General features: G+C 31.1%; 1 protein-coding gene across 9 annotated transcripts in view; it reads left to right on the top strand.

The window, feature by feature from the left end:
- Positions 1 to 15,020, top strand: part of PAPOLA (poly(A) polymerase alpha) — a 73,519-nt gene that overhangs the window by 47,106 nt on the left and 11,393 nt on the right. For 7 of the 9 annotated variants that reach the window (XR_007950754.1, XR_007950753.1, XM_051978424.1 and 4 more), the window contains exons 15-19: positions 3,434 to 3,543; positions 10,073 to 10,194; positions 12,368 to 12,507; positions 12,922 to 13,022; positions 13,208 to 13,428. Coding sequence is in view for 7 of the 9 variants with exons in the window: in XM_051978424.1 (XP_051834384.1) it covers positions 3,434 to 3,543; positions 10,073 to 10,194; positions 12,368 to 12,507; positions 12,922 to 13,022; positions 13,208 to 13,428 (694 nt within the window). In the remaining 2 variants the exon portion in view is untranslated. The remainder of the gene's footprint in view (positions 1 to 3,433; positions 3,544 to 10,072; positions 10,195 to 12,367; positions 12,508 to 12,921; positions 13,023 to 13,207; positions 13,429 to 15,020) is intronic. The other 2 variants (XM_051978421.1, XM_051978420.1) reach the window with 1 other exon arrangement.

The following is a 15,020-nucleotide window of genomic DNA, read 5'->3' as shown; positions in this document are numbered from 1 at the left end:
AGAATTGGCCTTTTTTCTTTCCAAGGCCAATTACTATATATGTGTTGTTCTTCCTATCCCCTTTGAAGTTTTTCTTCCTCCTCATCTTCATTCTCTTATTTTTCTTCTCACCTTATCTCTTTCTACTGGTTCTTTGTCTGCTGCCTGCAGACCTGCCCAGCTTTCTTGATCTCGACAAAACCCTTATTTAACTCTTTCATTCTTTCAAGCCCTGCCATCCTTTATCTCTCCTACCTTTCCTAGCCAAAGTCCCAGAAAAGCTGTCTATAATTCATTGCTTCTATTTAATAACATTGTCACACAACTGAAACTGCTCTCTAAAACCATCACTGATCTTTATTTTTTTTAATTAACTTAATCATCAACAAACACAAACATTTCAATATACAAAGAATGAAAGAGGATAGTATATTGTATCAGGTTTTTTTTTGTAATAGGTATCTAAGTGTATCTTAATTTTTTTTTTAAGTGTATCTTAAATTTAACAAAGTTCTATCTCCTCCTGAATTAGCTTTTATTTTCTTTCATGTAGTTTTAATGATATTCTTTTTTGCATTTTAATTAAGTACCCAGTAAACCTTTCTCCCTCTTCCTTCCTTTTCCACCATAGAAGGTTTCCTCAGTAACAAGTAAGTATAGACAAGTGAAACATCTCAGTATTTTGGCTTTTATTCCTCGTTTTGCTGTAATTTATCTCTTTGACTAGAAGTAGGAGACATGCTTCATCATTTGAAGTTCTTTTGAAGTCATGACTTAACATTGCTGCAGAGTTGTCAAGTCTTTTAAAGTTTTTGTTCTTTATCATATTGTGGTCTTATTAATGGTTCTACTGATTTTCTTTATTTCACTGCATTATTTCATATCTACTAGTGTTTCTATGATTTTGTCATATCTTTCATATCTTTTGGTACAATAACATCATTACATTTGTATATCACAATTGGTTCATTCATTTTTCAATTAATGGATACCCCCTTTGGAAACAATTTTTTGCTACTACAAAAAGTGGTACTGTATAAATATTTCTATTCATATAGGTCCTTTTTCTCTGTCTTTGACCTCTTGAGATTATATGTCTAGCAGTGTATGGTTATATAGAGTTATTTTTTCTTAAAATCTTTTACTTGGTGAATTCAGTGGCCTTTGTTAATTTTTTTATTCTTGACCTCTGCTGCTTTTGCCTTTGATCAGTATCTTTTTCATTTCCTGGTTCTTATATGCCTAGCCCCCTCCCTATGGGTGTGCCCCAAAGCTTTGTCCCACTTTCTTTTTCTCTTTGCATAAACTCTTGTAATGATCTCTTCATCTTCTATGGATTCAATTATCTATGCAATTGACACACAGATTTTTATAGCTAACCTCATTTTTTCTTCACATCTCCAGTTTTCTATCACTAATTTTCTGTTGAACTTTTAAAATCTGATATCGTGTAGACATCTTAAATTGAGCATATTCAAAATGGAATTCATCTCTCCCCTAAAACAACCCTTCTTTCAGATTTATCTATTTTTGTTAGGATTACTGCCATTATCTTAAGTCACTCAGGTTTACACTCTTGAGATATCATTCTCTCTTCCCACATTCAATTAATTCCTGAGACATGATAGTCTTCATAACATATTTTATACTATCAGTATACTAGTTCAAGCCAGCTACCATCATCTTTTATTTTAACTATTTGTAGTAGCCTTTTCACTAGTGAGTCTCTTTTTAAATCTCTATGAACTCCACTCTGTCTTCCACATAGCCTCTTAAATGATTTTCCTTTAAGGAATTGTAGGCTTTACTTTAACCTTTAGTGCCTTTATTTTTTATGTCATATCCTCCGCAACTCACTCTCCTCTCTTTTCTTCTTGCTGTCTCGGATCAATTTTTAACTTCTCTGTTTTTAGAGTCCTTCTTTTACAACCTGATCCGTTGCTCATATTCTTAAGGCTAGTCAAACTGATCTTTCTATTCATACATAATATTTTATCTTCACATTTTAGATTTTTATTTTATACTTACTTTCACTTCATAGAATCTTTTAGTTTCCTTCAAAACTTAGGTCAAACACTACTGAAGCTTTTCTTGAACTTCATAGGTACTGGTATTTCTTCCAAATTGTATATGCTTTTTATGGGTACGTTTTGTATCTCTCAATTGAATATAAGCTTCTTGAGGACATAAAATGTTCCTTTTTTAGAATAATCAGGACTTTGTCATATATAGTAGGTACTTACCCAATTGAGGTAGAAGTAGCAGTTCTGATTATAGCACAGAGTGTGGTTATAAACCTGAATAGTCTTACCAGAGAGGGTAATTTGGAGGAGAGGCAGCTTGAGGAAAAGGGACAAATATATTCATTTTTGGACTTAATTGACTAGAGGTACCAGATGATGATCCAAATCTTGATGTCTAGCAAATTGGAAATGCATGAATGGATTTCAGAAGAGAGATTTTTGTAGTTCTTCTAGGATTAGGCAAGTTACTTAGAAACTTGAGACCTTAGTTTCTTTAACTGTAAAAGGGAATTGAAGTAGAAAGAGATCTTAGAGATAAAGGCGCATAGAATCATAAACTAAGTCTCTGGACTTCAGAACTTGTCTACTATAATCCTCTCTTTTTGTAATAAAGGAAAGGGCCAGAAATTTTAAGTAACTTGTCTAAATAAGGTAATAGGGCCAATATTTGAAGTTAGGTCCAAACATAGTGCCCATTTTAGACAGTAATTGAACCTTAGAGATTTTGAAAAGCAACCTAGGAAGATCACCTAGAAATGGCCTCTCTTTTTATACTTGAGGAATCTGAAGCCCAGGAAAGTTAAGTGAACTTAATAAATTTGTTAAGAGAAGAGCAAGGCTTATTCTACTGTCCCACTAGATGTTCTCTTGCAGCTCTAAATCTGTCTTTCACAAATATAGACAGGTAAGTTCTACAGTCAGTCATTTAAACTAGAAGCTTAGAAGTTCCTTTCAAAGAATTTGGTTTGATCTTCTTTGGTTGAAGACAGTATTTTTTTCTTCTTATATTCAGGATATTGCTTTATTTCTAGCTCTTTGAAGTGTCAGTATGAACTTGTTGATGTGTATAGTAGCAAAGACATAGAAAATGAGATTGCCGAATCAAAAATTTTTACATTAGCTTTTTGATTGCATTTGTTTTATTTTTTTATTAATGTCCTTTGCTTTAACATTACTTCCTCATTTCAAATATATCCCTCCCTGCTCTTCCACTTGTAACAAAGGTTGCATTTAAGACAAGACTTCTAGACATTTGGATTTTGTGTAATTTAAGATTTATTCTATGATTCAATTATGTGATCTGATAAAATTGTTATAAAAATTATTTTACATGTATAATTTAATTTAGAAAATTTTTCAATGTCCAGATTGATCAAGTTGAAAAGGTTTTCAGAAATTTTATGACTACTATGTACTGAAATATTTTTCAGGGAAGAATTTCGTACAATGTGGGTGATTGGATTAGTATTTAAAAAAACAGAAAACTCTGAAAACCTCAGTGTTGACCTTACATATGACATTCAGTCTTTCACAGATACAGGTAAGATCCTTGATTTAAAAAAATTAAAAAAAAAATTAAGATAATTAGCATGTATTCTCACTGAATTTGGAATAATCTTTGTGGTAGTATTATTTATGAAAATGCCCCAGTTTGTTTTTGCAGTTGGGATTGTACACATTTCAGAAAAGAATTAGGGCAATAATGCATAAAGCATTAGGCCTTTATCATGGTACACATAGATTTCTAGAATATCAAGAAAGTCCAAGACCTAAGATGAGTCATCAGAGGCAAAAACATGAAGATTCAAAGGAAAAGATATATCTGAGAGTCAGTTCTTGAAAAAGGGAAGCATACAATTTTAGTTTCATTTGTAAGATTTAAGATAGGGATCAACATAAATTCTTCAGTTAACTGCCCACAGGTTTCTCCTTCAAATCAGGACAGCTGACTAAGCCAGGTGAGCATCATGCTTTTATAGAGAAGAAATGGTCTTTCACTGTAGCATGTCTGGGTGATTTTCTGTCTCTGATTTTACAGACATAGTGATACTAGAGATTATAAACAGAATAAGTAGAATAGAGACACAACAAGTTATGAATTTTTTTAGGAAAGGGGTCAAAAAGGCAGAAAGAAGAAGACATGCTGAATATTCACAAAAGAGGTGGCCTCCTGGAAATGTATTTTATGGTTTTTGGGGAGAGCAGAAAAAGTTTTCTGGACTGTAACAAAAAGACAAAATCATTTGGATAGTTAAGCAGGTGTTCTAAGATTTGATTTTTAAAGGTTTTGGGGGCATATGTTAACTATCTAATAATAAGGAAATTTGGCTTACTGCTATTAGCTTCAGTGTCAATATAGTCTACTTTGCTGTAAGGGAAACTTTTAAACATAGGACAGACATACTGACTTAAAATTTATTTCATCTGTATACAATCTAGTTGAACCCTTGTATTTGGATTGCTTGGAACTGGAAGTGATCTGAATAAGTGTACTGAAATCTGGATAGCTTGGCATTCCTACCCTGCCTCCTACTCTGAATCTTGGAATTGGAGGTTGCACCTAATCCACCAGCTGCCATAGGAGGTTTGATCTTTACAGCAAGTATAGGTCAATTGTATTTTCATAGGAAAAAAATTGACAAGGAGGGTTTTTTGTGCGTGTATTAATTATCAGGTTGACTTATATTATGGTATAAATGGCTTTTTAAAAAATAAAATTTTATTCATATCTTTATTTTCTTGATATTTTATACATTTCCCGACACAACCTCTGTGTATACATACACATGCATGCGTGTGTGTGTGTGTGTGTGTGTGTGTGTGTAACTGAGTGAGAGAGAGAGACTAGAAATAGGTTTTTAGGGGTCAAAGGGTGTGGGCATTTCAACCATTTCATTAGCGTATAATTTAGAATTGTTTCTGTAATAATTGGATCACTTTATAGCTTTACTCAATGCATTAGTTTTTGTCAGTCTTTTCACAGGCCCTACAATCTCAACTGAAGGTTACTCTCTTGTAATCTTTGCTAATTTGGTGTTCGAGGTGAAACTTTAGGTGTTGTGATTGGCCTTTCTCTTATTTTTAGGGTCTTGGATCATCTTTCATATAATAGTTTGTACTTTTCTTTTTTAGAATTGTTTGCTCATATCATTTGACTACTTATTTATTTGGGATTGGCTTTTGGACTTAGATATTTTCTGTTAGAAATATATATTAGCAGCTTGTTATCAGAGATATTTGACTACAAACATGTTTTAACTGGACCACCTATCTTATCCTAGTTGCATTTTTTTCATGTGAAAATGTTTTCATGTAATCAGAATCGTCTATGATCTTTTGTGGTCTTCTTTATCCCGTTTTTGGTTAAGAATTCATTGAATTCCTGTCCTTCCTGTGATTATGAAAGGTACCTGATTTTTGTTTGTTTGGTTTTTTTTATTGGCACAACCTTAATTTTTAAATCCAAAATATCTAGTTGGAGTTATATGGAGTATAGAATAATATTTTCCTCTAAATTTAATTTTTGCCAGACTTGCTTTCCAGTTTTCTCCCAGAAAACTTAAGTTTTCAGGTTTATTAAATAGTAGGTTACTGAATTAAATGATGTTTTATTCTCATTTGTGTAGTCTGTTCTACTGAATTATTATTTTTTTTAACCAACACCAAGTTTTTAAAAACTCTTCATTGCTTTAAGATATAATTTGAGCTCTGGAAATGTTGTGTCTTCATCCTCCTGCTTTAAGATATAATTTGAGTTCTGGAAATGTTCTGTCTTCATCCTCCTTCCTTCCTTCCTTCCTCCCCCCTCTATTGTCTGCTTTGAGTTTCTTGAACTTTTGTTTCTCTGAGTTAATTCTGTTTTTGTCAAGCTCTATTCCCTTATTAGTTTGGTTAGTATATTACTATATTTGCAAGTTAATTCTGATAACTGGTGCCATTTTTATTATTTTATCATGGATGTAATGAGAATGGATGTAACCTTTCTCAGAGAGTTGATCAGGATTATTTTTATGTAATAAATCATAAGTTAAAACTCATGCTTTTACACTTGTGACTGGGTAAAATCTCTGAGCAATTTAATTATAAAATGAGAGAGTTGGAGAAGGTAATAATCAGATAATCACTTAGTCCCTTTTCAGTTCTAAATCTTTGGATTTTTCTCCTTCTAGGGAGAATATTTATAATAGTCCCTGTTCCTTCTCCTTCTCTCTCTACTGTGTGCCTTCTCCCTAGCTATCTCCCTCCCCACCCCCCCCAAAAAAAAAAAAAGAAAAAGATTTAACAATAACTCCTAGTTTATAAATATGGTTTAAAATTATTTTGTACTCTGGAGATAGTTCTCCAAAACTGAAATCCTTTAGACTTGGCCACTACTGGGTTGGTCTATAATAGAAAATCAATTTGAAGATTGTAGAATGCTAGACATAGAAAACATTTGTCTTGAAGACTTTGCTAGTGAATAATTTGACTTTTTTCACCCTCAGACATGAAAATAGATTTGTGTATTATATAGAAGCTTGAAGCAGCACTTAGATAAAATTACGTGGTCTCTGATAATTTAAAGTTAAAAGTATTTCCATTTTGTTTTTAATTTTTGTTAAAACAATACTTTGTTATCAATTTTTGGGTAAGATACAGGAATATTTTACTTTTAACCAAATATTCTTCAATTATAAAATCAGAAATACAGAAAAATTACTATAAAATAAAAAAATTCTTTGAATGAAAAACTAATTATTAAAAAGATATATCATGGTTGAAAATAATGTGCAGAAATCTTTTACTCAATCTCATGAGAGCAGGTGAAAATGAGACTTGTAATTTACTTATTCTTTCTTAACTACAATTTTGACTGTGTCTCAAAGTGGCCTTGATTTTTTTTTTTTTACACACTTAGAGTGTTTCCTGTTTTTGTCTTTTTAATTTTCTTTAATTTTTCCTAGGATCTTTAAAGCATATACTTTTATTATTCTTGGCAAGTTCTTTTTATTGAGATTTTGCTAAATACAAATGCTGAGTATATAATTCACATTTTTTGGTTGCTGTTGGGTGACCTTCTGAAACGTAGTATGATTGTCCTTTATGGTTGAAGACTTAGTTTTCATGGTCACATAGATAGAAAGTGTTAGAACCCAGGTCTCTGGCTTCCATGTGCAGTGGTTTTTACACTGTCATTATTTAATGCATAATCTCTAATTGAACTTTCATCTATTTTGCAACCTTTTAGGAGGTATCTGTGACCCTCTTTTTTTCTCTTAGTGACTTCTTCACTTTCTGTGAGTTCAATTATTGATAACAATGATTATTAATTATCCAGTTTTTCCCTGTTAGTCTTTTATCACCTATTTAACATTTCAAACTGAGTTTCCCAAAGATAGTTCTGATACTATCATGTCCAAAATAGAACTTATTTTTCTGAACTTTCATCTGTCCATATCTCTTTCTAGTCTTTGCTTTTTCTATTGAAGATACTACCTTAAGTCCTCACTTATTGTCACTCTTACATATCTATTCATTTACCACAATTCTTGACACACTTCTTTTTGCAGCTATCCTTTTTTCTTTTTTCACTTAGCTACCACTTTAGTGATAGCTTTTTTCACCTTTTGCTTTTTTATTCGATTTTCATTGGTGTTCTAATTGATCTCCATTGCTTCAGGTCTCTCTTCATTGTATTCCATCTTCCATAGTGCTGCCAAAGTGACTCTCCTTATACATTTCTGACCATGTAACTCCTCACTCAGTAAATTCTAGCAGTTATTTATTGCTTTTAGGATAAAATATGCTCTTCTATTTGGCTTTACAACCTATCACCAATATATCTTTTCAGTCTCATTGCACATTATTAGTACATTGCCCTTTTACATAGTGCATTCTAGCCATGCTGGCCTTTTTTGTGTTCTTTGTACTTGACTATTTGATATTCTTAGGTTATATTTTCTCTTTGCTTTATAGAATCCTTCTATTCCTGCAAGGTGGTTTATGATCTGCTTCTTTCATTAGAAGTTTTTAACCTGGGATCTGTGCACTTAAAATGTCTTGATAATGATTTCACTTTATTTTCTTTTCTAATCTTACCAGTTTAGAAGAGGTGTGTTGGCTTCAATATACTGTCAGAGGGATCTGTGATGCAAACATGGTTAAGAGTCTTTTGTGTACATGAATTCTTTCAAGATCTTACTTGCTAGAACTTTCCTTATTATCTTGTGTTTATTTGTATTTATTGTCTTTGTCTCTTTCTCTAATCATCAGGAATGGAGATTATTTTATTTTTTGTATTTGTGTTCTTAATGTAATACAGTAATAGGAAGAACTTAATACAGGATTGTTAATTGATTGTGATCTGCAGTGATAGAATGCTCTTAAGGTTAAATGGTTTATTTAACTTACTTTGTTCATTATAGTAATCTACTTTGACTTATATAAATCTTACATCTGTAGCCCTTAAGATGTTTTTATTTAGCGGATGTTTCTTTCATTCAAAAAATATTAGATGGAGCAGTTTTAGGCTTTGAGAGAGTTACAGAGATATGTAAATTGGACTGGCTATTTTTAACTACTTATGTTTTTATTATGTTCAGTTGTCTATTAGGTAATAATTCACCTTTCACTACTAAAGGCTACTTTTTTACATTGGGACAAATTGATAAGCATTTAATGTTTTTATTTATGTAGTTGTAGAAAATATAGTTAAATGCTTGTTGCTATAAACAAGTAAGAACAAGCTTGTATAGAATAGAAAATTATATATATATAACATACATAACATATAATATATATATAAATAGAAAATATATAGAAAAATAATGAGAAGTATTAGTAGACTATGAAGGAGTTAGAATAGTGTAATGTATGCTTAATAGTGAGTGAATAGTAATGACTACATTCTTTGTGTGTTGATATCTCCTTAAACTCATATAATCTCCCCATATCTAATACTGTTGTATGTGGTAATGCTTATTCTTGTAACTGAAAATTGTAACACAAAACTTTTGAAGCAGATAAAAAGTTGTATATTTCTAATTGGGATCTAAAAATGAAAAAATTTAAATTGAAACATGTCATAATAAATATATTCCCATCTTGAGTCTTCTAAATCAAACAGAAATGATTTTTCCTGCCTAAAGATTCCTTCGATGATTTCTTTTTGTTCATTTGAGAATGAAATTTTTAAGTTAGTAGTATTTTATTTTTCTAAATACATGCAAAAATAATTTTCAACATTCATCTTTGCAACCTTGTGTTCCAATCCACCCATCCCCAGCAAACAATCTGATATAGGTTAAACATATGCAGGTCTTCTAAATATATGAGAATGAAATTTTAAAAATTTATTATCCATTACAAAATATAATACTTCTGCATAGCATTTGACATAGTCTTGGATCACAGTTACCACTTTTACCCAGTGGAAGATACTATACTATCTCATATCTTAAATATTTGATTTAACAGTGTCCTGAAAGAGCATGTCTGTCAGATACAAAAATGTTAGTGAAATGGACAATTTACATCATACATGTTGGGTAGTTCTCTTCATCAGGTAATACAGACTTTGATAAGACCTAATGGTTTTTGTCACTTATATGAGGGCTTCAGAGCAAGGAAAAATATAATAAAAGTTGTTATTGAATAAAATCAGCCTTAAGGAATGGTTCTTTTCCCTTTTTTTTGCATGGAAATTATTTTACAATGCTTTATGATCGCCAAAGTGTTTTCTTTCTATAATTTTACTGTGTAAGTATTGATATCCCTGTTTTATACTTGAGGAAACTGAGTCTCAGAAAGTGTGTAGGGACTTGCATTGACATCATACAGCTAGGAAGTATGAACACAATTATTCTAATTCAAATTTAATTCTATTTCCTTTTACTTCTTTCAACTAGGGTAGTACCAATTTCCTGGTGTTACTCAATATATTACACAGTTAGATATCTTAGGCAAGTTGTGATAATCAGGTTAGAAAACCATTTTAGAGGGAAAAGAAAATAAGGAAGAAAATAAAGTTTCCTTCAGGTTAATAAATGTTTTTCTGGTTAAATATTATCATAATTTTCTCCTAATTGTAGTTTATAGGCAAGCAATAAACAGCAAGATGTTTGAGATGGATATGAAAATTGCTGCAATGCATGTAAAAAGAAGGCAACTTCATCAACTCCTACCTAATCATGTGCTTCAGAAAAAGAAAAAGGTAAATTTAGAAATAACTAACAAAAGTATTAATAAAACATCATTAAGTATTTAATTTAGCATTCTCAATGAATATAATAGGAGGTGTATAACCATGAAATAAGAGCCATAAGAACTTTTATATCTTCTATTAGGTTGCATTGTATTAAAAAACACTTGGTGTCCATTTGTATTTCAAGAAGATAAATTTACGCATGTATTCTGTTTCAGAATTTGTTGTAGCAATCTTTTAATTTCTAAATTATATAAATCTAGAGTGTTATTTGTTGATTTTTGAGAAACTTAGTTATTTGGTGTCAGCATGAAAATTATAGTAAGGCATAATGCAATTAAAATTTTTTTCTGCCAAGTAAAAATTTATTAAACCATTTAGGTTTAATTATAAATACCATAGTTAAATGTTATTTGATATGATTAATCTGTGTAACTAATAAGTGATTTGATACATTTTTAAACTGATGGTTGTTTACTTCAAGGAAATCTTTAAATGGCAACAAAACAAAATGTTAGAACTGAAAGTTTATCATTATCCTAAGGGGAGGTCCTTACATGTAAATGCAGACATAACTACCTCTTATGAAATGAATTATTACCTTTACAGTATAGTTGATGTGATAAACAGTGATGAATATATTTGGATGTTTACAAAATTTGTTTTTAAACGTGTGTGTGTGTGTATTTAAAAAAATATATGTGTAATTATATATATTATTATATATTTATGTATATTATTACATATATATCAAAAGTTAAATTTATCAATACCAGAATGTATGTGTGTGTGTGTATGTATATTTGTATATATCATGTATACATGCATGTATATATATGGTGTATCTCTATTCTAGCTTTCTTTTTAGAAAATGAGTTCAACTTCTTATTTCTAGTAATTTTTACAAATTCTGAAATTTATATATATGTGAGATTGATATTGATCAATTCATAATAACTCATTAAAATATAATCAAGTTAAAAGTTCACTAGAAGTTTTAAAAATATGTAAGCTGTTAAAATAATAAAGGAGAATGGTTAACGAAGTGCGGACAGCTCAATCATTACCATTATCCAAAGGAGAAAAAAATCCTTTAAGTATCTCTCCTACTGTACTATGTTAGATTAAAACAGCACAGTGTTTTGAAAAGTAATCATTTCAGGGCAGCTAGATGACACAGTGGATAGAGCACCAGCCCAGAAGTCAAGAGGACCTGAATTCAAATCTGATCTCAAACATAACACTTCCTAGCTGTGTGACCTTGGGCAAGTCACTTAACCCCAGTTGCATCAGCAAGGGGGAAAAAAAAGAAAATTAATCATTTAAAATTGCTGGGTATTTAATTCTTTTCAGCATATGAGATGATTTCACAATTTATTATCAGATGATAACTATCTTATTTAAGTTTGTATTACCTTTTTAATCTATAATTCTGAAGAAAGAAATACAAAATCCTTTTTATGTAAATTGTAGAATGCACAATGAACCATGTATTCTCTCTAGATGTTGCCCTGGTATGTGTGTAGTAAGTATTGAGCACTATTGACTTTTTATAATTTAAGGGAAAAAAAACTGAATGAACATTAGTCCAGTATCTTGAAGAAAAATTTCTTTTTTCATTTTCATTAACAGGATAGCATTAAATGACTCACATTTAAATCAGTGGAAATTTCAAAATGTGAAAATGAATGTTACTGTCTGAAGTTTTAGCTTTGATTCCTGAATTTCTGTTGTCTGTGTTTTTATTAATCGATAAGAGTTTCTTACTCTTTATTTCTTTGCAATTCCTAGAGCAACTTAATAGTAGTAATAAAGTAAAATGATAGCTATTAAAAAAATTCTGCTTCTGTGAATTTGTTAGTCATGCCACCCTGGTCAGATCACTTAATTTATCAGGTAACTTTTTAGGATTTACTTGGAATTATATGTAATCACATAGCCTTTCCATGTTTGTGAATGCAATTATTAATATATTATTGGATTGAATCTCCAAGTTTTAAGTGCTGCTTTATATCATGAGTAAATTTTATAATTTTTATATTATATAAAAAGATCAAAATGGCACTTGGGTGATTTTTCACAAATTTTATTTATAACTGTGTTTGAAATGCCGCTTATTAATTATTTCATAAGTGTCTTTGGTAAAATACAGATGTGTGATTTCTTGTCTTACTGGTTTTAGCATTCATCAGAAGTTCGATTGACAGCTCTGAATGATAGCAGCTTAGACTTGTCTATGGATAGTGACAACAGCATGTCTGTGCCTTCTCCTACCAGTGCTATGAAGACCAGTCCATTGAATAGTTCTGGCAGCTCTCAGGGGTAAGACAGGATAATGTAATAGGAATTCATGTTTAATCACTGAAGGGTAGACATGAAGTGCTTGGATATTACTAGACAATGTGGGGGAATGTTTGAGGGATGCAAAGGAATTAGGGTTAAAGGGATCAATAAGTCTCTTTAATATTATACTATATATCTATATATACATATATATATGTAAAGAGAGTTTTAATTAATATATATATGTGTGTGTATTACCAAATTCCAGTTAAAGAAATGTTAAGGTAATCTATGAGCCTTTTAATCACATTTTTTTTGAGACAATGTTCACGTTTGTTAATTGAATCAAGCCATAACGTAATTATAAAGTATGATTGGAGGTAGTGGGTTCCACACTGAAAAATAGCTTGTGCATATGTATTGACTTTTCTTATACTACTTTTTGTGTATTAGCAGAAACAGTCCTGCTCCAGCTGTAACAGCAGCATCTGTGACCAACATCCAGGCAACTGAGGTTTCTGTGCCACAAGTAAATTCCAGTGAAAGCTCAGGGGGTAAGGAAACTCAGTTAATATTCAATATGAAGGGGTAACATTATGACTTCAATTGTGATTTTAAATAGATTATAGCTATAGTATTTCCAACTCTATTCTTTTACTAACTTGTAAAATATTGCTAAGTTTAATTCAGAGGGATACAGGAAACCTTTATATGGGATATATGTTTATTTCCATTGTAGGTACTTCAAGTGAAAGCATTCCTCAAACTGCCACACAGCCAGCCATTTCTCCACCACCAAAGCCTACGGTCTCCAGAGTTGTTTCCTCAACACGTCTGGTAAACCAACCACCAAGACCTTCAGGAAACACAGCAACAAAAGTACCTATTTCTATAGCAGGAGTCAAAAGGACATCTTCACCTCATAAAGAAGAGAGTCCCAAGAAAACCAAAACGGAAGAGGTAATTTAATTTTTTTAAAATTCGGATTATTAAAGGTTCAGAAACATTTTTATGAATTCCTTGGGAATTATAGCTAAATCCTGGTTACCATTTGTGTATTGGAGAAATAGTAAAGTAAATTTTAGTGAGAGGAAGAAAGTTTTTTAGATAGCCAGGTATTTTAATAGTCTTGCTTTTGATATCTTGTATCCTCAGGTAAATTGTAAGCCATTAAAGAGCAATGGCTGCCTTTTACTCACTTCTTTGGCCTTTAGTGTTCCAGTTTTTAGCATAATACTGAATATTTTTAACTTAGTAAATTATGGTTTTTTTTGTTTTGTTTTGTTTTTTTTAGTAGCTAACTTCTTCTAGGTAGACTATGCTCTTTATTTTGATGTATTTTTTAAAAGAAAAAAAAAAAGGAATTTTTGTATTTCCTCTTGGTATTTTATATAGGTGCTCAGTACACATTTACCTGATAAAAGGAGGAGTTGGAAAGGTTTACAAAATAATACCTGGACAACTAGAAGGAGCCTCCATTTTACATTTTTGTATTTAAATTTTTTAGTAACTCTTTCTATTACGATCAGAAATCCACTAAGAATAGTAATTCTCACCTATGTTCCTGGCTTAGTTACTCCTGTTTTCTTTGTTTCGAAGCTTTTGGAAGAAAAAAGGATCTGACCCTAAATTTCTGAATCCATTTCTGACTGGTCAGAAAATTTAAGTATTACATCAGTATTTTTAAAGATGTAGTATAGAACAGGCACCTTGTCCTCTTAACCAGTCGCTGATAATATGAGAAGCTGGAATAGGAGAATAACTTTTCAAGATTCAGTGGGCGACTCTTCCACACTTTCTTCCTTTAAAGATTCAGTAGAAAGAGAATGTATTTGGAGATTGAAAATCTAAATTTAAATACCATTATTACTCTATTATTATTACCTGATCACTTCCCTTCTTTGGGTCTCATTTTCACATCTAATTTTTAAACTAAGGATGTTGGACTAGATGATAATATATGCTCCCTTCCAATGCTGAAAGAGAATTTTCAGCATTTTAAAACTGAAAGGAACCTCAATGGCCATTCCTTCTAATTCAATGAATAGATGAAGAAATTGAGCCCCAGAGAAGTCAATGACAAGGTTGCACAGTTAATATTTATTATAACCTGGATTTGAACTTTGTTCCTCTGTATCCAGAATTTTTTTTTTTACTTTTTTAATGTATGTTGTCTCCTTATTGCAATTGATTTTAAGATTTTAAAATTTATTTTAAAAGGTCTTTTGCTTTTCCTTTGCTATTTTTCAAAGGATTTTCCTTTGAATTTGTTCATGACACTAAATTGAGATAATTTATGGCACGCTTTTTAAGGTTTTTTTTTATTGTTAATAGTTTTTAATTTTTAAAATACATGCAAAGATAGTTTTCAACAGTCACCCTTCCAATATTGCACCCTTGTGGTGTGTGGCTGCCAGGGTCCTGTTTCCTCCTACCCTAGCATAGCATATTTTTGTGATGGAAGAGAATGACATCCAAATTAAATCTTTTTAAACTACTCTTCTTGGAAAAAAAAGAGGTATAAATCTGGAGATGCAGAGAGATTCTTGTTT

This window comes from Antechinus flavipes, chromosome 2 (genome assembly GCF_016432865.1).
Source record: "Antechinus flavipes isolate AdamAnt ecotype Samford, QLD, Australia chromosome 2, AdamAnt_v2, whole genome shotgun sequence".
Lineage (NCBI taxonomy): Eukaryota > Metazoa > Chordata > Mammalia > Dasyuromorphia > Dasyuridae > Antechinus > Antechinus flavipes.
This window is presented reverse-complemented; position numbering and strand designations above follow the sequence as displayed.